This window comes from Syngnathoides biaculeatus, chromosome 17 (genome assembly GCF_019802595.1).
Source record: "Syngnathoides biaculeatus isolate LvHL_M chromosome 17, ASM1980259v1, whole genome shotgun sequence".
NCBI lineage: Eukaryota > Metazoa > Chordata > Actinopteri > Syngnathiformes > Syngnathidae > Syngnathoides > Syngnathoides biaculeatus.
The window spans coordinates 3,696,200-3,720,032 of NC_084656.1; the positions used below are offsets into that span (position 1 = coordinate 3,696,200).

At 43.0% G+C, this 23,833-nt stretch overlaps 1 protein-coding gene across 2 annotated transcripts; it reads right to left on the bottom strand.

The window, feature by feature from the left end:
• Positions 1–345: 345 nt before the first annotated feature.
• Positions 346–23,075, bottom strand: lmo4a (LIM domain only 4a). 2 transcript variants are annotated; one of them, XM_061801651.1, is made up of 7 exons: positions 19,028–20,329; positions 18,696–18,839; positions 18,156–18,615; positions 15,784–16,021; positions 7,605–7,701; positions 7,322–7,480; positions 346–4,727 (listed from the first exon to the last, which is right to left on the bottom strand). In XM_061801651.1, the coding sequence occupies exons 3-7, from the start codon at positions 18,181–18,183 to the stop codon at positions 4,719–4,721; spliced, it is 531 nt and encodes a 176-aa protein (XP_061657635.1). In that variant the 5' UTR covers positions 18,184–18,615; positions 18,696–18,839; positions 19,028–20,329; the 3' UTR covers positions 346–4,718. The 2 variants fall into 2 exon arrangements, with proteins under 2 accessions (XP_061657635.1, XP_061657637.1); XM_061801653.1 differs by lacking the exons at positions 18,156–18,615; positions 18,696–18,839; positions 19,028–20,329 and adding an exon at positions 22,880–23,075.
• Between the last annotated feature and the right edge of the window lie 758 nt (positions 23,076–23,833).

The window sequence follows — 23,833 nt, forward strand, 5'->3', positions numbered from 1 at the left end:
AAAGAAATAATGCGTTCCAAGCCTAAAAAAATTAGGCTTTCTAAAGCATTTTGTTTAGCTTTTCCTGATAATAAACTGCATAGTAGGAATACATGTATAGTTTAAGTACTTTATATAATAAAATATTTTAAGGAATATATATATTTTTTTCCTTAAAATGTATGCTTTAATAGTAGAGTTGGCTAAGCTGGGAGTGCATTGCCGTATCTGTAGTGACTCGCCTCCCGGCCTTGTGAACTTTTTTTTTTATTAACAAAAGTTCAGAATAACTTTAAACAAGCAATAATGAGGGGAAAAAAGCAAAACAAAGTTTTTTTTTATTTTTACAAAAAGTAACGCAAAAACTAATTCGTAACTCGAGTTAACGGAATCTTTGAAACAAAACAAAAATTCAGAAATGTGAATGGAACAGAGAATTATTAAAGTCTACAAGAAAAAAGCAATGCAAAACTATTAACTACTGTATCAAATCTCTTCAGTGGGGGTGACTTGCCCCCTTTTCACAAAGAACAAATCTAGTGTTTGTCTAAATCTTGTTTCCTCCATCTTTTAAGCACCTTTCTGAAGTGGCTAATAACGTCATAAAAATTTTGCAGTGCTCTGCTACATTCTGCTTTATTGGGGTGATGAAGTTCTACGGAATTATGGATTTCGTTCCAATTGACAAAGATAGCTTTTATATCAGCACTTGGGACATCCTTCTTGCCTTCAGCCTCATCAGATGACATCTCCTCCTCCAACGTTTTCTTCTGCTCCTCCTGAAGGTGTAGGAGTTCTTCGGTAGTGAGCTTCCACTTGCCTTCTTTGGAACCATGATGGGGGTTAATAGTCCTCAATAGGAAGTAAAAAATAGTCTCTACCGGGACAGGTCTGCGTACAGAGTCTGCGTTATACAGAATAACAAAGTGCATCGTGGGTGGGATCAGCTGGTTGCACCGCGTGCGTTATGTTATTTCCGTTTTTTTTGGGCGGCATGGGAATTCACAACAAAGCGCATACTAGGTCAGCTGATCTGGCCGTGTGCATCATGTTATTTCCGGGTTTTTGTCGGGGGGATTTGAGTACCGATTTTGAAAACGTTCATCCATCCATTAGCTACCGCTTTTCCGGGTCGGGTCGCGGGGGAAGTAGCTTCAGCAGGAATACCCAGACTTCCCTTTCCCCAGCCAGTTCTTCCAGCTCTTCCGGAGGGATCCCGAGGCGTTCCCAAGTCAGCCGAGAGACATAGTCTCTCCGGCGTGTCCTGGGTCATCCTCGGGGTCTCTTTCCGGTGGGACATGCCCGGAACACCTCACCAGGGAGGCGCCCAGGAGCCATCCGAATCAAATGCCCCAGCCACCTCATCTGGCTCCTCTCAATGCGGAGGATTAGCGGCTCGACACTGAGCCCCTCCCGGATGATTGAGCTTCTCACCCTATCTCTAAGGTAGACCCCGGACACCCTGTGGAGGAAACTAATTTCGGCCGCTTACATCCGGGATCTCGTTCTTTCGGTCACGACCCACAGCTCATGCCCATAGGTGAGGGTAGGAACGTAGATTGACTGGTAAATTGAGACCTTCGCTTTTCGACTTAACTCCCTCTTCACCACAACGGACCGATACAAGGTCTGCATCACTGCAGACGCTGCACCGATCCGTCTGTCAATCTCCTGCTACATTCTTCCCTTTTTTTGCCTCAGCGACCACCGAAGCTGCATTCCGCTTGGCCAGCCGATAATTATCAGCTGCCTCGAGAGTCCCACAGGCCAGAAATGCCCAATAGGACTCCTTCTTCAGCTTGACAGCATCCCTCACTATTGGTGTCCACCAACGTGTTGATTCAACAGTTGTCTTAACCAGCTTTGCATTTTTGCTTGGGCCGTAGAATAAGCCCAGTCCTTTCAAACAACAAAAGTCCCCAAAAATTTGCTGGACTTGGAACAGCTTTGATCCAATCTTGCATGTGTAATGTCCTGAAATTGTTTTATATTATGTAAAACAATCCAATCAGGTGTGAATAAAAGTGAACAAAGGTAATTTTATCATAACAAACCAGGTTTAATACACACAATTGGACTGTTGAGATACCAAGAACGAGATTCGCATCCAAAGTCGATTTAGGATGCAATGGCCGATATGCAATGTTTTTACAATTCATATTGAAATTCTATGGTAATTTATTCAGAAATATAATTCCATCCATCTGTTTTAGATTTGTCCTCATTAGGATCACAGGCTATCCCAGGTGACCTTGCCTTGGGCCAGAGGTGGGGTACATACTTAACTGGTTTCTAGGCAATCACAGAAGTTATAACCAGTACATCAGATCACCCGAACAAAACGTCAGTGGCCCAATGAGCATTTCACTCCCAAAGCCAAATGTTCAAAATCCCAAATTGTTATTGTTACAATATTTTACTTGGAATGGTTCAAAATCTAGAAACAATCTTACTGATCCAAGTCATCATCCTCATATGTGCAATAAAGTAAGGTCATTTGAACACCCCCAAAACTCTGCTTTGAAAATGTACTGGTTGTAAGGGATGTGCTGATGTGTTTTCAAAAGAAATAAAATAAAGACAAAAAGCCAACAAGAATACACAGTCACAGTGCCTTGTGAAAGTATTCAGCCCTCTTGAACGTTTCACCCTTTTGCCACATTTCAGGCTTCAAACATAAAGATATAAAATTAAATTTTATTATCAAGAATCAACAACAAGTGGGACACAATCATGAAGTGGAATGAAATTTATTGTATATTTTAAACTCTGGATTAATACTTTGTAGCGCCACCTTTTGCTGCAATTACAGCTCCGAGTCGCTACGGGTATGTCTCTATCAGTTTTGCACATAGACTGAAATTCTTGCCCTTTTCCTAGCAAAACAGCTCGAGCTCAGTGAGATTGGATGGATTGGATAGAGCTTCCTTGAACAGCAGTCTTCTGCTCTGCCCACAGATTCTCAATTGGATTCAGGTCTGGACTGTGACCTGGGCATTCTAACACCTGGATACGTTTATTTGTGAACCATTCCATTGCAGATTTGACTTTATGTTTTGGATCATTGTCCTGTTGGAAGACAAATCTCTGTCCCAGTGTCAGGTCTTTTACAGACTGCAGCAGGTCAGAATGGTCCTCTATTTGGTTCCATTCATCTTCCCATCAATTTTAACCATCTTCCCTGTCCGTGCTGAAGAAAAGCAGCCCCAAACCATGTGGCCACCACCAACATGTTTGACAGGGGGATGTTGTGTTCAGGGTGATGAGCAGTGTTACTTTTACGCCAAACATATTGGTTTGCATTGTGGCTAAAAAGTTTGATTTTGGTTTCATCTGACCAGAGCACCTTGGTCCACATGTTTGGTGTGTCTCCCAGGTGTCGTGTGGCACACTTGAAACAAGACTTTTTATGGATATCTTTGAGAAATGGCTGTCTTCTTCCCACTCTTCCATAAAGGCCAGATTTGTGCAGTGCACGACTAATTGTTGTCCTATTGACAGACTCTCCCACCCCAGCTGTAGATCTCTGCAGTTTATCCAGAGTCATCATGGACCTATTGGCTTCATCTCTGATCAGTCTTTTCCTTGTACACGATGAAAGTTTAGAAGCACGGGCGGGTCTTGGTTGATTTGCAGTCGTCTGATACTTCTTCCATTTCAACATGATTGCTTGCACAGTGGTCCTTGAGACATTTAAAGCTTGGGAAATCTTTTTGTATCCCAATCTGGCTTTAAACTTCTCCACAACAGCCTCTTGGACCTGCCTGGTGTGTTCCTTGGTCTTCATGATGCTCTCTGCACTTTAAACAGAACTCTGAGATTATGACAGAGCAGGTGGATTTATACAGAGACTTGATTACACACAGGTGGATTCTATTTATCATCATCAGTCAACATTGGATCATTCAGAGATCCTCGCTGAAGTTCTGCAGTGAGTTTGCTGCACTCAAAGTAAAGGGGCCAAATAATATTTCGCGCCCCACCTTTGAGGGTTTTATTTTGTTAAATAAGTAAAAATATCCAATAAATTTCGTTCCACTTCACGATTTTGTCCCACTTGTTGATTCTTGACAAAAAAATTAAATTTTATATCTTTATGTTTGAAGCCTGAAATCTGGCGAAAGGTTGAAAAAAACAAGGGGCCCGAATACTTTCACAAGGCACTGTACATACAAATACATAGAAAAATAAGATAAAAAGCTTTCAAGGAAGTTCTGTGAGTCATATGAATACCACAATTTAAAAACAGAACCACCACTTTCTCCTCTGGAAATAAGACGAATATTTGACCAACAGAAAAAACACACGATTGTTTTTCATGCGTGTTACCACCTGTGTTAGAACGGACAAAGAATGCTATCTCACACATTTTGTAAGAGTTGAATTCACTTTCAGCAACATCCTCAGTATTACCTGTAGATTCAATAACCACTGTGTGAAACTTGAGATGTGCCCGACTGGTTTCCGTTGAAATCACAGGTATAAAATATCAATGTCTGATTTCGTCCTTTCAGTCATGCCTGATGTTCACCACATTGTTGCCACAGGTCATGAAATACAGGAGTCTAGTGGTCCAACCATCCTCAGTGTCCTACTCCGTCATATTAAGCAACTAACTCTCAGTTCAGTGTTCTTTCACCATTGAAAGTGTGACTAGCTGATTTATAAGGCGAGGAAGGTGAAGAAGGGGCAGATAAAAAGGGCTGAGGGAGAAGACTCACGTTTCCCCATTCTGTTTCTCAGCAGACCTGTAAATAATGGAAATCCAAGGTTACTATATACTTGGTATGAACAAATTTAATTTGAGTGGCAGAAAAAAAAATATTTGGATCATTAAACCAAGTTTGACATCCCAGAAAGACAACCTGAGCAAACTGATTATTCATTATTCAATCATTTTCCTTTCTCTCAATGATTTGTATTATTACCAATAGAAACTGTCGTCATTTTTATTTCTACTACTACTACGATTTCCATTATTATTTTTTCATTCCATACATATCATCCCTCACCACACCATTATTGATAACTATGTATCTACACATATGGTTAGGCATCATCTGAATTTGATCGATTCCAGTCTTGATTTCGGTTCCAAGCGATTCTTGATTCACTCTTTTAGGGGACTGATTTGGCATTCTTTAAATAAAAGGTGTCCAAATGATGAATGTCCATTTTCTTAGTAGCATGCAGCTTAAACTAAAATGAACATTTGACTCGGGGTTCTTTATAACCAGTATCAAAATCAAACCAATGAACCAGAAAAGAATGTGTGTAGAACTGACCTAATTCACATATTGATTAATGTTTCAGCTAAAGGTTAAATTTAGCATTGCAAAAACAATTATTTCATCACGTCAAAAGGTTTATACTGGGCGACATGGTGGATCAGTTGTAAAGTATTAGCCTCGCAGTTTTGAGGTCCAGGGTTCGATCCCCGCCCCGCCTGTGTGTAGTTTGCATGTTCTCCCTGTGCCTATGTGGGTTTTCTCCGGGCACTCCAGTTTCCTCCCACATCCCAAAAACATTCAACATTAATTGGACACTCTAAATAACCCTTTTTATTTTGAAGGATATGCAGTCGAAGTCAGGATTTTTACAAGAAAATAAACTTTACACAAAAGTAAACCCAGATGGCAACAAAAAGAGTGGGAATGGGACCAAGGATTCCTTTATCTGTCCAATGATGAAACACAAGGTTGGTGATACTATGAGACAACATTTGTGAATCTTGTCCCAATTTATTGTTTTGTGAAGGTGCTAGTTTGACCTTTGGGGAGGTTTTAGCTCAGCGTTTTCTTTTTTTGTCCTGTTATTGGCTCTTACGTTGGAATGAAGACTAAAATAAATGCAAAAAATCATCACTACAAGAGTGCAACCCACCGTTTTACATATTAGCCGCTTCAGTGTTGGCATAAACTTATATTATTGCTTCATCCACCCCGATGACTTGACTAAAGTTCTGTGCAGTGTACGCTAAGGCTGAAGTGGGAGGGAGCATGTCCTTTATACTTCCATCCATCCATCCATTTTCTGAGCCACTTATCCTCACAAGGGTCATGGGACTGCTGGAGCCTATCCCAGCAGTCTTCGGGCAGTAGGCGGGTACACCCTGAACTGGTTGCCAGCCAATCGCAGGGCACATAGACAGACAACAGTTGCATTCACAATCAGACCTAGGGGAAATTTAGAGTCTCCAATTAATGCATGTTTTGGGGATATGGGAGGAAACCACAGTGCCTGGAGAAAATCCACGCAGGCACAGTGATAACACGCAAACTCTACACAGGGTGAGACCGGGAGAATTGAAGTCAACTCTCTACAGCTGCGCCACCATGTCCTTTGCCCAATATAATCTTATTCCAAGTGTTGCACCAGGTGACTGGTGATTTATTTTGACAAATTTAAGACACGTTTTTGTTTGCCAATGTCATCACGCAGAAACATGTCTTTGTTTAAGTTCTTCGGTCGTTTTTGTCACTTTCTTCTTCTGGGTTGGTGGATCGTAAGCATCAAAACTGGGAACCAAAATTTTTCAATTTGAACAATTCCAGGAGAACCGTAAATTTACTCCTGGCTCCACTCGGTTCTTGATTTCCAACCCTACCTCATGTACACCCATAATGCAGTTACACTAAAGTGCCTCGAAATTTGGCACACCACAGAGACGGTTAATTGCACACTATACTGACAGAACTGGGTCCATTATGAGTCAGGAAGTGGCAATCCCACCTAATGGCCAATGCATGAAATAAGGGCGCTTGGTGTTTATGTCATAAGGAGGAACTTATACTATCAAATCTCTTATGATCACATGGATAATTTTTACACAAAATCAGGATACTTCCATCAAACCATCCATTTCTACAGCTTATCCAAGGTCGGGTCGTCGTTATACTATTCTGTTGAACAAGTTGGTCAAAAGCTCCCCAGCCACATCTCCAAATTGTTTCCATACCTCCACAGGCATGTCATCAGGACTAACTGCCTAGTCTTCTTTCTCATTTTCCTCATTCACCAACTCTTTAAACCTAACCTTACCTAATGTCATTTCTGTGAGATAAAAAATATTTCCAAGTTTTTTTACTTTTTCCATTTAAATGATTCATTTATCGAACAAGAATATATTTTCTTTAGATGAAAAGAAAAAAACTACAAAACTATAGACAATGATTAATGGAGAAACATTTACCATTGACAACTAGATTAAAAAACAGAACTTGGTTTATGAGAAATGTAATACAGAATCCATTGTTGTACAAAGCAGACACCTGACTAGACGTCATTATTATGATTTCTAAAGTGCAAATTTTAACTACCACCAACTACTAATGCCTCTCACCTTTTGGTCTGACAGCATATTGTTAGCTTGCATTTGAGATGGGTGTCCACTGAGTAGTCCATGTCCTGGCCGATCTTGTTCACAGAAAATTGTTCCGTTGATGTAATGGAAGCGATCACCTGGGACCAGGCGGTTCCGACAGGTTGCACAAATGAAACACTGACACATGAAAGACTTGTTGATCATTTTGTTAACCAACCACATTTGAGCACAACACACACATTGCAGGTTGATGATACGGTGTTGTAAAAAATGATGAGATCAGTTCCAAAATCACACCCACCTTCAGGTGGTAAACATTTCCTTGTGCCCGCATCACCATCTCACTAGGAGGGATCGAATGTCCACAAGCACTGCAAGCTCCACTGTGTCCAAACAGCCTTAAAAAAAAAAAAAATCACAAATAAAACAATTTTACAACTATCAAAAAGTTTTTTTTAGGTTACTTGTATGGTTAATAATATGGAGAAGAATACAGTGTGACCTGGGCCATTCGTGGTTCACTGTTCGCAGCCCAACATATTCGTGGATTTTGGTCTCCAAGTAATTTTTTTGTTTTAAATTTACTGTATTTTCATGATGGCAAATGTCGTAAATTCTCTCCTATATAGACAACGCACCATATTAGAAATGGCGCCTTACAATGTGGTGCACCTTATGTCCACACTGAGTTCCAACATTTGCAAATGTGATGTGACTTGTCTGACAATGTACACTTAAACAGATTGGTTACACTATTAGCGTACATCCCAGCAAGTGTTTTAGTATGTATGAAAACTACCATATGATGGCACTCACGAAGCAGTGAGGAACAATTGCCTTTCACATCTGTAAGAAGAAGACGCTTACATTCCCCAACACACTGCCTGTGTCGTACTGACAATGATGTACACACTCAGGTTGTTAGTGCCGCACCAACATGACCCTTGCGAGGATATATATCCATCCATCCATTTTCTTAACTGCTTATTCTTACGAGGGTTGTGGGATTGTTGAACTCGTCACCAACCGGTAGCAGAGCAGGTATAAACATAAAACCGTTCCAACTCACATATTCATACCTAAGGGCAATTTAGGGTCTTCAATTAAACCTACCATGCATCTTTTTGAGATGTGGATGGAAACCAGAAAACTCATGCAGGCACGGGGAGGATATGCAAACTCCACACATGTGAGGGCGGATTTGAACCCGGGTTTTCAGAACTGTGAAGCAAATGTGGTAAGAAATTGTCCACCATTCGATCTTTTTTTGTGTGTGTGGTTTAAAACATTCAGTCATGTACAAAATATTTTGTAAATAAGAAAACAAGTTTGAAAATGTTTGAAAATATAAACTAAATTTTAATCATAGTTAGGGTTGACAGCTGGGATAGGTTCCAGCACTCCCGTGACCCTTATGAGGATAAGCGGCTAAGAAAATGGATGGAATAATCCTAGTTAATCCTCCAATGTGTTTGGTCATGGTGACATTGTTGACATACAATACTCATCATGACTGAGTTGCTTTCATGAGCCAAATATTTTGCCAGAGGCAATTAGAGTGACAAAATAATCCATCCATCCATCCATTTTCTTTGCAGCTTAACCTCACGAGGGTTGCGGGGAGTGCCGGAACCTATCCCAGCTGTCAACGGGCAGGACACCCTGAACTGGTCGCCAGCCAATCGCAGGGCACATAGAGACAAACAGTCATGCTCACAATCACACCTAGGGGCAATTTAGAGTGTCCAATTAATGTTGCATGTTTTTGGGATGTGGGAGGAAACTGGAGCACCTGGAGAAAACCCACGCAGGCACGGGGAGAACATGCAAACTCCACACAGGCAGGGCCGGGATTGAACCCGGGTCCTCAGAACTGTGAGGCCAACACTTTACCAGCTTATCCACCGTGCCGACATCGACAAAATAAATACATTGAATAAATAATAATACTAATAATAAAGAAGTTACTGCACCAAAAATCATGTTCCAGATAGCAAAGAACTGTTTTGTTCCCCCCATAGTAACTGCACCCATGCCGCTCTTGTTCTGCTCTACGTTCAACAGAGAATAGATATAACCATTGTCACTTGGCAACCACATCAATAACCCACATTGAACATGGGTACCACATAGCCACAGAACGCATGTTTTTTGGAATTGAGTCTAGTGATATTGTATATCTCCCATCCATCCATCCATCCATCCATCCATCCATCCATCCATCCATCCATCCATCCATTTTCTAACCTGCTTATCCCCACAAGGGTCGCAGGAACATTGTATCTCTATGACCTTAAAATATAGTCACTGCCAGAATTGCGCCAGTAAACAGCACTAGTCATTCTGTCATTCTGCAAATGACAAACTGTTAATGGGATTTTAAGTGACAAATGGAAACTATTGTGGGACACAATATCCATTATATCGGATTTCCATTCTATTCCGCTTTATTGAGGTACTATTGTGCGTCTGTGTATGCGTGTATATTGTCTTTACATTAGTAACAAAAGACCCTGCAAAAAGAAGAAATTAATTTCTCAACACATTGTCCAAATTTGAAGGTAATTGCTGTAAACGTGGAAAGTGATTTTTTTTAGTTCTCAATTGTGGAGATAGGTATATGCCATCCATTAACTGTATACCTCTTGTGGTGGTATACAGTATATTCCAGCCACCGAAGACTTTAAGCATTTTCACAGCTCGAATGTAGGGATGTGTAGGCACAAGAAAGACGCTGGATGATGTGGTATTTGATTGACAGTTGACTGGGCATGGTTTCAGCAGATTCAGCTGACATGCCAACAGTGTTGGAGAGCCGGAATAACCAGTTGATTTTTTTTTTTAAAACAAGTTTGAAACCTCATTGAAAGGACCCCTACACCTGGATCCAGGGTTGGCAGGGTTCCAAGAAGAAGCAGTCTGGTTCTAGGTTGTCAGTGGGCAGCAGGGGGCGAGCGCAGGTTTACAGGGACCAAAGGCAGATGACAGACTGGGGACAAAGAGCAAGGATGGGTTACAGATTTAATCTCAAGGTCTCCTGGAAGGAAAGGCAGATAGTGTAGAGCGTTAATAGTCTGCAGATGAGTTGATGTACCACAGCATCTTAAGAATCAGTCATAATTAAGCTGATGAGACGCAACTGCTAGACTCCAACGCAGCAAACCTTCGGGACCTCTTCGCGAGACTTGAGCGGCATGGGATGATCATCAACACAGCGAAGTGTGTTTTCGGGGTGCCCTCCATCGAGTTCCTCAGGCACGTCATCGACAAAAACGGCACAGTCCCCCTTCCGTCAAAGGTCCGCTTTTCCCCGACCTCGCTCGAGAGTTTCTGGGGATGGTGACTTCCTATCACCGGTTCATCCGCTGGGCGGCCTACACCATGCGCCTGCTGTATGAGGCTCTTAAGGGCATGGCCCCCAACCAGGACATTAAATGGACGGCTGAGAGGGTGGAAGACTTCGAGGCTCCGAAGGCCGCGCTGAGTCATGCCGGTATGCTGGCCCATCCGTCCCACGGGGCCCCTGTCGCTCTCACTACTGACGCATCGGACTACGCTGTTGGGGCCATATTCGAACAGTGGGTGGGTGGCACCTGGCAACCGCTTGCCTTTTTTCAGCCGTCAGCTGGTCCCCAGGGAACGCAAATACAGCACATTCGATAGGGAGCTCTTCGGGCTCTGGCTGGCGATCCACCACTTCCGTTCCTTACTGGAAGGCCGTGAGTACACGGCATATGTGGACCACAAACCCCTCACCGTCGCCATGTCCAAGGTGGCCGAGCCGTGGTCTGCCCGCCAGGAACCCCAACTGTCATTCATCTCGGAGTACATTATGGACATCCGACACATCGCCGGCAAATCCAATGTGGTTGCGGACTGCCTTTCCAGGGCTGTCGTCGGCACTGTGCATCTGGGTCTTGACTACTCCCGTATGAAAAACCGGGATTGTTTCTGATATGGGTATCTTGTGGGAGGGATTACCTCCACCTCCCACAGGATACCCAGATCAGAAACAATCCCTGTTTTTCTTCAAAGAATCCTGTATCACATAAGACTAGGGGTGCCCAATGCTACAATTGACTGGTCGCGAAGGTACTATTGGTTGCTGACGTGTGAGGAAAAAAAGATGTCAGCCGCTCATCCATTCTTTGAGCATGGCCATCATTATTTGTTTTTATTCCTGAACTCCTTGTCTCCCTAACAGTGTTTACCTATGTCAACAGGGCCCATTTCGACCAAGAATGAAATTAGTTCCTACAGCAACAGCAATGCAATTTACTTTTTTTCAGTGTTCCTGCTCCAGCCGAGTTCCAGTCACAATTTTGAAGATCAGGTTGATGAAACCCCAGAAGTAGCTGTGGTACACACATTATCCAGAATGGGGATTGGTATGTTGTAAATTCCAAGGTCCCTTTCCATCAGAAGCCAAGGCTTTTGGGCTCCAGCGAACCACTGTCAGAAACTTTATCCACAAATGGAGAAAACTGGGAACAGTGGCAAACCTTCCTAGGAGTGGATTACAAACTAAAATTACTCCTGTCATGCCCGTGTCCTTCCTTGACCCAGTACACACTTGCTCCAGTGAGCAGACACACCCACTTGCTTCTTTTTCACGATAATTACCGTTGATATATATTGCCACGCATGTGGTCTGGTCTTTCGCCAGATTGTTGTACATTGATGTCACGTCCCGCAGTGTCTTCGAATCTCGACTACGGAGAGGGTCAACCTCATTCAAGACAGCTTTACCCCGGCGCCACCTCCGGTCAACCTTTGTTCACGAGGGCAGCCACTCCAGGCAACAGCTTTCATAGACTCAAGTTCGGGTGCCAATCTTTTCAACCCACTCCTCGTTAGGAGCTTGGGTCTGAGAACTTTTGAAGTACAGCGCCCTGCCACGCGTATGTGGCTGATGGAAGTTTTTTGGGGCAAAATAATCCACTGTACTCAGACTCTCACATTGACATTACAAGATTCACACGGAACGCATTAGTTTTCGTGTCATAAAATAATCTTTTGGTCCATGGCTAAGACTGCAGACCCCCTATATCTACTGGTCAACGGGACAAATCAGGTCTTGGGGAGTGAAGTGCGAGCTAATGTGTTTCTCAACACACAATACGGACTGGGGAGTGGGGGGGGAATGCCGCTTAGGAAAACCCTCAGACCTCACTTGATAATCCAGACTTGTGTTTCGTGCCCTCCTGTTACCATGACCTGAAGGAAGTATTCTCTAAATCCAAGGCCAAATCGCTTCCTCCGCACAGACCACATGACTCCACAATTGACTTACTGCCTGGCTCCTCACCCCCTCATGGGAACCTTTTTTCTCTTTCAGGTCTGGAACATCAACCCATGAATGAATATGTGGAGGAGTCGCAAGGCTGCCGGGCTTATCCAGCCCTTGTCATCACTGGCATGGACGGGGTTCTTTTTTGTGCAAAAGAAGGATGAGACCCTACGGCCCTGTATAGACGATCAAGGACTGAACAATATTACGGGAAAGAACAGGTACGCGCTCCCCCTCATTGCCACAGCCATTGAGCTCCTGAAGGGGGCCAATGTTTTTTCCAAGCTAGACTTGAGGAATGCATACATCCTCGTCAGGATACGAGAGTGGGACGGTTGAAAAATAACATTCAACACAACCTGGTGATTATGAATATTTGCCTTTTGGACTTCCGAACACCCCTTCAGTCTTTCAGAGCTTTGTCAATGATGTTTTACGCAATATGCTCAACAAAGATGTCTTTGTGTACCTATATGATATTATGATTGTCTCCCCGGACGAGAAATTCCATGTCGGGCACGTTCGAGCAGTACTACAGTGGTTGCTGCTTCATGACCTATACGTCAAGGCAGAAAAATTCAAGTTCCACCTTTCATCTGTATCTTTCCTGGGATTTGTGTTGGCAGAGCGTGATATCCGTATGGATCCCCATAAAATCGAGGCCATTCTACATTGGCCCACTCCTACTACTCGCAAGGAAGTGCAGAGGTTCACAGCTTTCGGCAACTTCTACTGAAAATTCATTCAGAACATTAGTGCAGTCACACCCCCATTGCATAAACTAACCTCACCACACCTCAGTGGGTCATAATTATGACATTGGGGACCGGGAGCTTTTAGCAGTCGGAGTGTCGTTGTCTGGTTGGACACACTGGCTAGAAGGAGCTCAAGTTCCATTCGTGGTGTTAACCAACCATAAGAACTTGGAATATTTAAAGTCAGCCAAAAAGCTAAATGCCAGACAGCCCAGATGTTCACTCTTCCTTGTGTTTCAACTTTATGACCTATCGGACAGGTACCAAGAACAGGAAACCCAATGCACTGCAAACGGAATCGCACCCCGCGTGTATCCTGCCTGAAGCTCGTTTTGTCTCGGTTTTCATACAGGAAATTGAGACTCAGGCTAAGGACGCACTGATTCTCGCAGCCCTGAAGGGTGCCCAGATGACAGGCTGTATGTTATCTCCCCGCTGAGGTGTAGGGTAGTTGAATGGGCCCATACCAATCGAACAGTTTGGCACTCGGGAATGGCCAAAATGCAGTCGGTGATAGAGCAACGCTTTTGGTGCCAAAACATAAAAAAAGACGTCAGAGAGTACGTTAACGTGTGTTCTGTTTCTTCGGTGAATAAATCCTTCCGGCAATGTCTCTTAGGGGACTTATGATCTCTGCCCGTCCCCTGGGGTCCCATATTTCACCAGACATTGTGAGCAGCTTGCTAGCTTTGCAGGGTCACACCACTGTTCTCATAGTGGTGGACCATTTTTTAAAAATGGTACACTTCATTGCGCTGCCTTTAAGTCCCCTCCGCAAAACAGATGGCGGAGCTTCTCGTGACGAATGTGTTTAGGTTAGACTCCCCAGCGACATAGTATCCAACAGGAGGTCCCAGTTCATATCATGGTTCTGATGGGAGTTTTTTCCCCTAATAAGGGGCACTCTCAGCCTTTTCTCAGGCTGTCACCCAGAAACCAAGGGCCAGACGGAACGCATAAACCAGGACCTGGAGACGGGGCTCCGGTGTTGTTTCATGAGTGTGTCCTTCCTCCTAGTTAGCAGACATGCCCACCTGCTTCTTGTTCACGTTAATTATCGTCCATATACTGTATATTCCCATGCATGTGGTCTAGTCCTTCGCCAGATTGTTGACAGTGTTACCCGTTTGGACTGCATGCCTGTGTATCGACCTCAAATTGAATAAATATGCTCCCCAAAGTGTACCTGGTCTCGTGAGTTGTGACTCTTGGGTTCAGCCTCGAGTTCTGGTCATGACAATTCCAAGAGTGTGACGACGACCCTTCCAGGAGGTCACAAAAGAACCTCAAACAACATCTAAAGACCTGCAGGCTTCACTGGCATAGGTTAATGTCAGTGTTCATGACTTTTCCAGAAAGACACTGACCAAAAATGGTATCCATGGAAGAGTTTCCAGGCAAAAACCCCTGCTGTCAACAAAGAATATAAAGGCTCATCTTACATTTGCCAAAAAATAAAACATCTTGATGATCCTCAAGACTTTTGGAGAAACATTCTGTGGACTGACGATTCAAAAATTGAACTTTTTGGAAGGTGTGTGGCCCATTACATCTGGCGTAAAAACGGCACAGCATTTGATAAAAAGACCATTATGCCAAAAGTGAAGCATGGTGGCGGCAGTATGATGGTTTGGGGCTTTTTTACTGCCTCAGGACCAGGACAACTTGTTGTGATTGATAGAACAATGAATTCTCCTATGTACCAGAAAATCCTGAAGGAGAACATCCAGCCATCAGTTGGTCCCCTCAAACTCAAGCACTCTTGGATCATGCAGCAGGAAAATGATCCACAACATACCAGCAAAATCACCTCAGAATGGCTAAAAAAAAAGATGTTTTAGAGTGGCCAAATCAAAGTCCGGATTTAAATCCAATTGAGATGCTGTGGTGTGACCTTAAACGGGCAGTTCATGATTGAAAACCCTCCAATATGGTGGAGTTGAAAGAATTCTGAAAAGAAGGATTGGACAAAATTCCTCCAGAGTGATGTGAGAGACTCATCACCAACTAGCACAAACGCTTGGTTTCAGTAATTGCTACCAGTGGTGGTCCAACCTGTTATTAGGTTCAGGGGACAACTATTTTTTCAGAGGGTCAGAAAGGTTTGGATTTTTTGGGGGCCTTAATAAATTGAATTGTCATTTGAAAACTACAATTTGTATAACCTTGGGTTGTCTCTGAGTGATATTGCAGTTGGTTTGATGATTTGAAACATTTTTGTGTGATAAATATGCAAAAAAAAAAAAAAACAATCAGAAACGGGACACTTTATCTAATCAGCAATTGTTTACACTGCCCATGTTTTCTGCTCTCTATCATTAAATGCATTCATGTCTGGTGCCACAACATTGGTGCGGTCACATTCAGTAAGTGAGAATGAAATATGCACTCGTGCCTAAGCAAATCATGTTCAGCGGACTGTGAGCCACACAAACCTAATGTAGTCGTTCTTGCAGAGGATCATGCCTCCTTTGCTGTAACAGGTGCTGCTGTACTCGCCCAACTGAGCATGGCAGCAAGAGCACTTGAGGCAGTGAGTGTGCCAGTACTGCTCCATAGAGAAGAGTAGGAAGCGGTCTGCGATTCGACATCCACATCCTGCACACGACCGACCTGCTGTCCCCCCCATCAAGGCCACTGTGGGCACCTCCACCCTGTTGTTCACCATCACAACTGAAATTCACAGTGCACAATAAGAAAGTTGACATTAATATCTGCAAAATAGCTGTTTTATTTCCAAATGATGATCCATATGATGGTGCTCACTAGGCAGTGAGGAACAATTGCATTTCCCATCTGTAAGCAGAGGAAACTTACATTGCCCCACACAATGCCTGTGTAGGCTGGTCATTCCTGGACAATGTTGTACACACTGATGGTGTCACATCAAGACTAAAATGATCACACCACAGTAAACAGAATCGCATAGCTAGCAAATAATAAAACAAAAGAATGACTTGAAATAACTGACACAAAAAACAGTATTTAAATGCCCCCAGCAGGCTTTGCTCCATGCTGGTATGGCACTAAGGAGGTCAATAGTGGTTTTATATATGTGGCACGGTGTAAAGCACTAGCCTCACAGTTCTGAGGACCGGGGGGTTCAAAACACGGCCCTGCCTGTGTGGAGTTTGTATGCTCTCCCTGTGGCTGCTACGGGTACTCTGGTTTCCTCCCACATCCCAAAAACATTAATTAATTGAAGACTCTAAATTGTCCATAGGTGTGATTGTGAGTGCGGCTGTCTGTCTCCATTTACCCTCTGATTGGCCAGCAACCATTTCAGGGTGTACCCCACCTCCTGCCAGACGATAACTGGGATAGTCTCCAGTACTCCCGCGACCCTTGTGAAGATAAGTGGCTCAGAAAATGGATGGATGGATAGTCATTTTTAATATTTAATTAATAGCTACTTGTAATTTAATAGTTAATTACTAATTTTAATTATATCATTTAAGTAGTTTTTAATTACACATTACAGTGGTAATTTTCAAAATTAACTTTTCAGCAGCTTACAATAGGGAATATACAGTATATAATACATTTTAGGGAGAAAAAAAGCTTTTTTATGAACGCTTAGGCTCACTACACTACTATAGTTAAGCATGTTTTGAGTTGGCACTTGGTGTAGTACATTTTACAACCAATGTATTAGTCAATTTAAAATTTGTTCACGTAGGCATTGCAACCCCTTCAATAAGCGATATTTCTCTCAACCGGAGTTAATAAATATCTAGACTTTCTTTCAACATGCTAGACAAGGCAATTGTGGGCAAAACATCTTGGGGCTAAGAGTTGTTAATGTCAGTAAACATTCTGACAAAGCACACCACACAATCTCTCAGGTCATCCAATTACAACTCTAGCCAGGTTTTTCAGAAAGAGTCACACAAAACAGAGTAAAGGCAAACAGCATTATTATGCACGGTATGAACTTCAGCAAATTCTGATGAAATGTCGGAACATTAAATTCAGAAATTGCCTTTGCCTGGTCTTTTTCTAACACCCATTTCCCCCAAAAATGGAACCACCACAACAACTATTAATTCAATAGAGAAACGGGACATTGTAAGCGTAAATTAACAAATATTTTAGGACATGTTGCACCAATCATCTTAATATTGCACCTATGCTTAACCAAGGAGTGTTCTGCTTTTAACATTCACTGTGGTTACAGTAATGGTTAATACTGTATGAATCCCTACCTAACGGGAAGAAAACCACTCCTTGCCCACAATCATTAGTTACACTTGCACAATGTAATGCACTTATGGGTGCTTAAACTTTTTTGCCCCAAGATCTACATTTCAAGCAGCCAACCTCCCGTCATCTACCTATGAGCGCAAAAAATGCATGTGCAAGAGTATCATCGCCGCGACGGCTGTGAAAAAAGCAAGAGACAAAGAGGAGGCCAACTCGCCAACTTGATAGAATGCACCTTTATGTGCACATGCACCAAGATTTTGACTTAACTGTCCATTTACTTTTTGTGATTACCAAAATTGATTTACTCAGGCTATTCCTATTAAAGCAGGATTTCAAAAGTCAAAACAAGTCCTCCTGAAATAATTTGCTTCCTTCATTTGAAATTCCAAATGATGTTAAACACAAAGTGTTTGTTCCCCTGCACATCTCACCTACCATAAAACAACATTTTAACATCTTGGTTGCAATATTGGTCTTTTTTTTTCCATTTCTACCTAACATAAGGAAATAGACTCACTGCCAACATAATTAAGAAGACTTGCACAATAGAATATGGTCTAATACAAGACTTGTAACAGCCATTATTAATAATAGGTTTTACCAATACAGTGGTAACTGTCACGTCCCATCGGAACGAGAGTAGGACCCAAATGCAGGAACTCGGAAGACGCAAGGTAGTTCAAGAAGAGACACGTTTGAAGACGTCAGCGTAGCTCAGCTGGTTCGACAATCCTTGCCGGACCTGGGCCGTGAGAGCCGCCAATTCCGCGCTCTGCCTTTCTATCTGCGCCCGCATTTTGCGACAGAACGCCTCGTGGTTTGGCGGCTCCTCCTCCCTCTGGGCTGGAAGCTTCGCCACCAGCTGCGGGTCTGCAGGTCTCACCGTTGCCGGCGAGGAGTGGGAGGACGGTGTCTTCGTTGCCGCGCAGCGAGAGACACCAGGGAGCGCCCGGCCGGGGCGTCTCCTCTGGCCGCCACGCGGAGGTCCCGGGTAGATGGCCAAGCGGGTTCCCTCGTACAGATTGGTGTACTTGGACCTACAGGGCGAAGTCACTCGGGTGCTGGAAACGCGGGGAGATGAAACAAACTGACTCACTGGCAGAGCGTAAGACATGGGAGCGGAGGACGTCAGGGAGCCTACCCGGATTGGACAGGCTTGGTCCTCCGGCAGACGATCTACCTTGCGTCGGTCCCGGCGACGCCGGGTCTTTCCTGCTGGGTCCTGTATTGGCCAGTTCGTTCTGTCACGTCCCATCGGATCGGGGGTAGGACCCAAATGCAGGAACTCGGAAGACGCAAGGTAGTTCGAGAAGAGACACGTTTATTATATGCAGAGGTAGGGGATCGAGCAGGCAGTCCGGTGCAGCAGCGGTAGTTGGGACGTCGGGCGAAGAGAGAAGACGAGCGGACAGGCAGGAGTGTACACGGGAGAACAATCAACGCAGGCAGAAGTAACGAAGGAGTCAGGCTTACAAGGTTGGTCGGAGAACGGACGAAGGTCGGTACACACAGGTTGGATCAGGGATACCGGAGCACACGAACGGGACATGAAGATCATACGAACTGGCCCCGGCCAGTCGTCATCGCGGTCATATAAATCCACAGCATAATCAGGCTGCATGAGGCGCAGGTGTGCACCTTCCAATCAGAGCAACCGCGGACACCCGCCCAGCCCAGGCTGGAGCGGCAGGATCATGACAGTAACTCTACTTGCGAATGTCTCTATTAATGAAAGATTCAGCTTACGAAACATCTCCTCTGGAAAAATATTTTCTCTAGTTAAAAAATAAAAAATAGGTGCTGAATTACCCCCCTCCCCCTTTTTTTTACCCATTATTTTACCTCATATCTCAGATGTTCTACTTTAATCTATTTTCTTCGCACAAGCATTTGTAGAGAAGCGCTTGTTATTTCATTGTATGTAGAGTCATATAATGGCGTTAAAGGCTTTTGATTTGATTTTGATTTTAAATTCCATCAAACATCCTGTTTCTTGGTTTGTGTGGCCCAATAGAGACACTCTCCCATTGGCTATCACCGTAGCATCTTCCAGGCATCCACTTGGCAAGGAGGGAAGTTAATCTTTGCACACGATAGTTTTTCATTCCCTTGGACACTCAACTGTCATCAAATCACGCTAGCGCTGTCACATGCCGTCACAAGCTAACACACATTGGAAAAGTACAACTTTTTTTTGCGTTTTTTGCAAGTTTATTCCTTTTTCTTCACCATGGACCCCAAGAAACTTTAGTGGAATTAAGTTGTGTGTGTGTACATTCGTACATATGTTTTCTCTCGGCTGTCAAAGTTTACCTCCTCCTCCATCCCCCACATTGCCTTTTGCTTGTCACTCACCCTTTTCTTCACATAGTCATCCAATGCCAAAGTTAATGAACATCATTTTTATAATTCTTTACATTATGTACTTTGAATGCTTATTTTTGGCGGGCGGGGGGTGGCTGGGTGGGGTCATGGAACGGATTATTATAATGACATGTAATGTTTCACGTTACGAAATGACTTCCGGAACAGATTAGTTTCATAAGTAAAGGTAGCACTGTATGCCTATTGGTATACTTGAAGTATGCAGTGGTGCAGAAGTGCATAATATCATCATTAAATTGGAAATATTTTGCGAATAATCTAAAAACATCCTTTTTTTTAATCAATACTTGGACTTACTATGCAACTACAATAAGTATTGAGGTGGCACTTGGTGGAGTAAAATTTAGAAGCACTGGATTATCCATCCATTTTCTTAGCCGCTTATTCTCACAAGGGTTGTGGGAGTGGTGGAGCCTATCCTCGCTATCTTCTAGCAGGAGCCAGGGTACACCCTGAACTGCCAATTGCAGGGCACAAAGAGACAGACAACCATTAACACCCACAATCACACCAGGGGGCAATTTAGAGTGTTCAATTAATGTTGCATGTTTTTGGGATATGGGAGGAAACTGGAGTGCCCGGAGGAAACCCACGCAGGCACAGGGAGAACGTGCAATCTCCACACAGGCGCGGCCGGAAGTGAACCCTGGTCGTCAGAACTGTGAGGCCAATGTTTTACAGCTGCGCCACCGTGCCCGCCCCACCGTATTAGTCAATTAATTATTTTTTTTTTTTACATTCGCATAGCAATGCCTTCAACAAGCGATATTTTTCTCAAGCTCAAATTATTAACTCAACCTGAGCTAAGAATTATATTGACTACTTTCAACAAGGGCAGCACGAAGGCGCAGATGTCGAGCATGTTCTCCACATGATTGCATGGGTTTCCTCCGGGCACTCCGGTTTCCTCCCACATCCCAAAAACAGGCAACATTAATTGGACACGCTAAATTGCCCCTGGGTGTGACTGTGAGTGGGACTGTTGTCCGTCTCCATGTGCCCTGCAATTGTTTGGCAACCGGTTCAGGGTGTACCCTGCCTCCTGCCCGATGACAGCTGGGATTCGCTCCAGCACTCCCGCGACCCTCGTGAGGATAAACGACTCAGAAAATGGATGGCTGGATTTCAGCAAGCTCAACAAGAGATGATAACTTCAGTATATAAACAAAATCTGATGATGATAATGATGAAGATTTGCTCTGTTAGCTTAAGTGTTGTGATTTTCTTACATGCATATGTTATTTTTAAACATTATATTGTTTATTCCTTATTTTTTTGTAATTACAGTATTATTAAAGTCAAAACTGTCATTAGGTTTAAGGTAGGATAGAATATTTTTTTATGTCCTCCTACTCCTATTGAACATCTAAATTGGTATCGAAGGACAAAATCTACAGCTGCCTTCTATTTGTATTTTGGTTGTTTTCATTTTGTGTTTTTGAAATTTTCATTTATAAACATTTGTCTAAATTGTATTGCGACCACTGTTGTGTTCAACTAATGGTATGTATTCAGTAGAGGAAAAAATCTATATATATTATTGGCACGTAGCTGCTTAAATTAGATATGACTTTTTAGTGTATGTGCAGTTAGTGCATAAACAATTTTTTGCTCTTTCAAACCAGACTTTCCAGTTCAGAAGTCTGCCAAACGCTTCTTCCATGGCGTTAAGTGGCCAATTACTTCACATAAAGCCAAAGATATTTGAATTGTCTAAAACTGTTCAACCATGTAGGACTGCGTGTACTTTTACACAAGGAATGGAAATAAAATAGAACAAAGGATATTATTATCCTTTAGGAAATTTGCTCTCAGTGTCTTCAGGTACACACAGGGTGTAAAGGAACTTCAACAGTTCTTAACGAAATAACTCATGGGCTCTCTAAACCCATCTGACAGATGTCTTTTATGTATAGATAAATCTGCCAAAAGCTGTAATGACAGTAATTTGTGGTTTGAGGACTGGAGAGCGATTAGTTCAATCTTAGCATTTGGGATGGTGGTACTGGTGAGAGCTTCTGCCTCATAGTTCCGAGGACTGGGGTTCAAACCCTGGCGCAGCCTGTGTGGAGGTTGCTTGTTCTCCCCGTGCCCTGCATGGGTTTTCTCCAGGCACTCTGATTTCCTCCCACATGTCAAAACATGCATGAAATGGAGACTGCAAATTGCCCTTGGATGTGATTTTGAGTGCGAATGGTTGTTTGTCTCTATGTGCCCTCTGATCGGCTGGCAATCAGCTCAGGGTGTACACCCTGGCAAAGACAGCCGGGAAAGGATTGAGCACTAGCGCAAACCTTGTGAAGATAAATCGGCTCAGAAATTGGACACAGGGAAAGCAATTGGGATATGCTGCTGAAGCATGGAGCTAGCCCTTGAGCACTAAACCACCAACCCTTAAACTCATTGGATCCAGTTTGTAAATCACATCTATTTGAAGCCTGTGTCCTTCTCTATGCTTTGTCACATTAAATAAAGGTGATTCAAAATTTGAACGATTTGTCTCATTCAGGGGGAAAAACAAAAAAATCGACATAATGCCCTGTGTTTAAGGTGTACAGCAACCATTATTTATTAATAGTGGGTATGAAGTTGAACACTTGAATACAAAAAAAAAAAATCTCACCACTTTTTCTTGGCCTGGAACTCTTCTTTTTTGGAGGGGGTGGGGGGTGTTGTGAGTTGTACTTTTATATGTGACCATTACGACTGGTAATGAGACTAGGTGTTAACGTATGGGTATAAAGTGCAAAACAGTAGTACAGTACATAAAGAAAAAAAATGGCAATTGATAAATTTTGTTCAGATAGGAATAATATAACTAAAATTGCAAAACAACTCGGAGCAACAATTGCAGTTAAAGTTTTTCATATCATCACACCGCTTCCACACTGTAGGAGAAAAATAAGAAAACAGGAAAGACATGCAGGCTGTTGAACTTACATTAGTGGCCTGAGGAGACGGTGAAGAAAAGGCTCAAATGGTCGAGTCTTGTGTCGCTCGAAGTTGTAGTCCTCAACGGTTTTCTGTCCACTCGCCGCGAGAGCTGTAAAAGCAAACAACAGCAGCTCTCCATGTGACAGTTGGCCGCTTTCACTTTGTTTACGTCGATTTCCAAACAGTTTGGCAGCGAAGCAAGTCTGCGGTCCAGCGCGTGCTCGCCTTGTTAAAACGTCATCGCTACTCGGCTACGTGTAAGGGGAGGGTCTTTCTTCTGTTGTACACAACATTGACAAGACCAGCCATTGATGGATGGAATCATCCATCCATTCATTAATTTTCCAAGCCGCTTATCCTCACAAGGCATCCGTAATAAAATATAGCCCGATCATTTGAATCAGCTTGTTCCCCCCTCCTTTTTGGAAAAGGCGAACACCTAGATTTGTCTAGAGTATTTGTCTATCATCCCTTTGAAATAATGGGCCACCTTTGTTATCATTAAGATGAACGAAATCACATATGGATGAAAAATTAACAAGATGAATGGAAAACAGGGGATGAAGGTGGAGGAGGGAACATTAATAATGATGTCAACAGATTGAGAGAAGCAAGATATTCCCCAACATGGCCCCAGAAAGTTATTTGATGGTTCCAAGAATTATTTGTGGCTAGTGCATTGTCTTATGCCAGACTCCCACAAGCTTTTGGCATTCAGAATATTTACATGTAATCTGAAAGAAAAAAGAAAAACATACATGTATAGTGTATTTCTATCAGTTGTATTATTAGCGTTTTGGTTAATCAGTCAAATGTGAACAAAGTTTTGGGAACACGTTTTAATAGCAAAAAAGTCAGTAAAAGTGAGAAAGTCTTTTTTTGTGCAGAGGGTTTTTCTGTTATCACAAGTTATCAAAACATTTTTAGCATAAAATTGTTGACAGTACAAATTTTTTCAGT

Coding starts and splice junctions, on each gene's coding strand:
- lmo4a (XM_061801651.1), bottom strand. CDS start 18,183: ATGGGACGTGACAGTTACCACTGTATTG. Junction 16,022..18,155: donor TGACAGTTACCACTGTATTG/GTAAAACCTATT, acceptor TGTGAATTTCAG/TTGTGATGGTGAACAACAGG. Junction 7,702..15,783: donor TGCAAGAACGACTACATTAG/GTTTGTGTGGCT, acceptor TTTTTTTTTAAG/GCTGTTTGGACACAGTGGAG.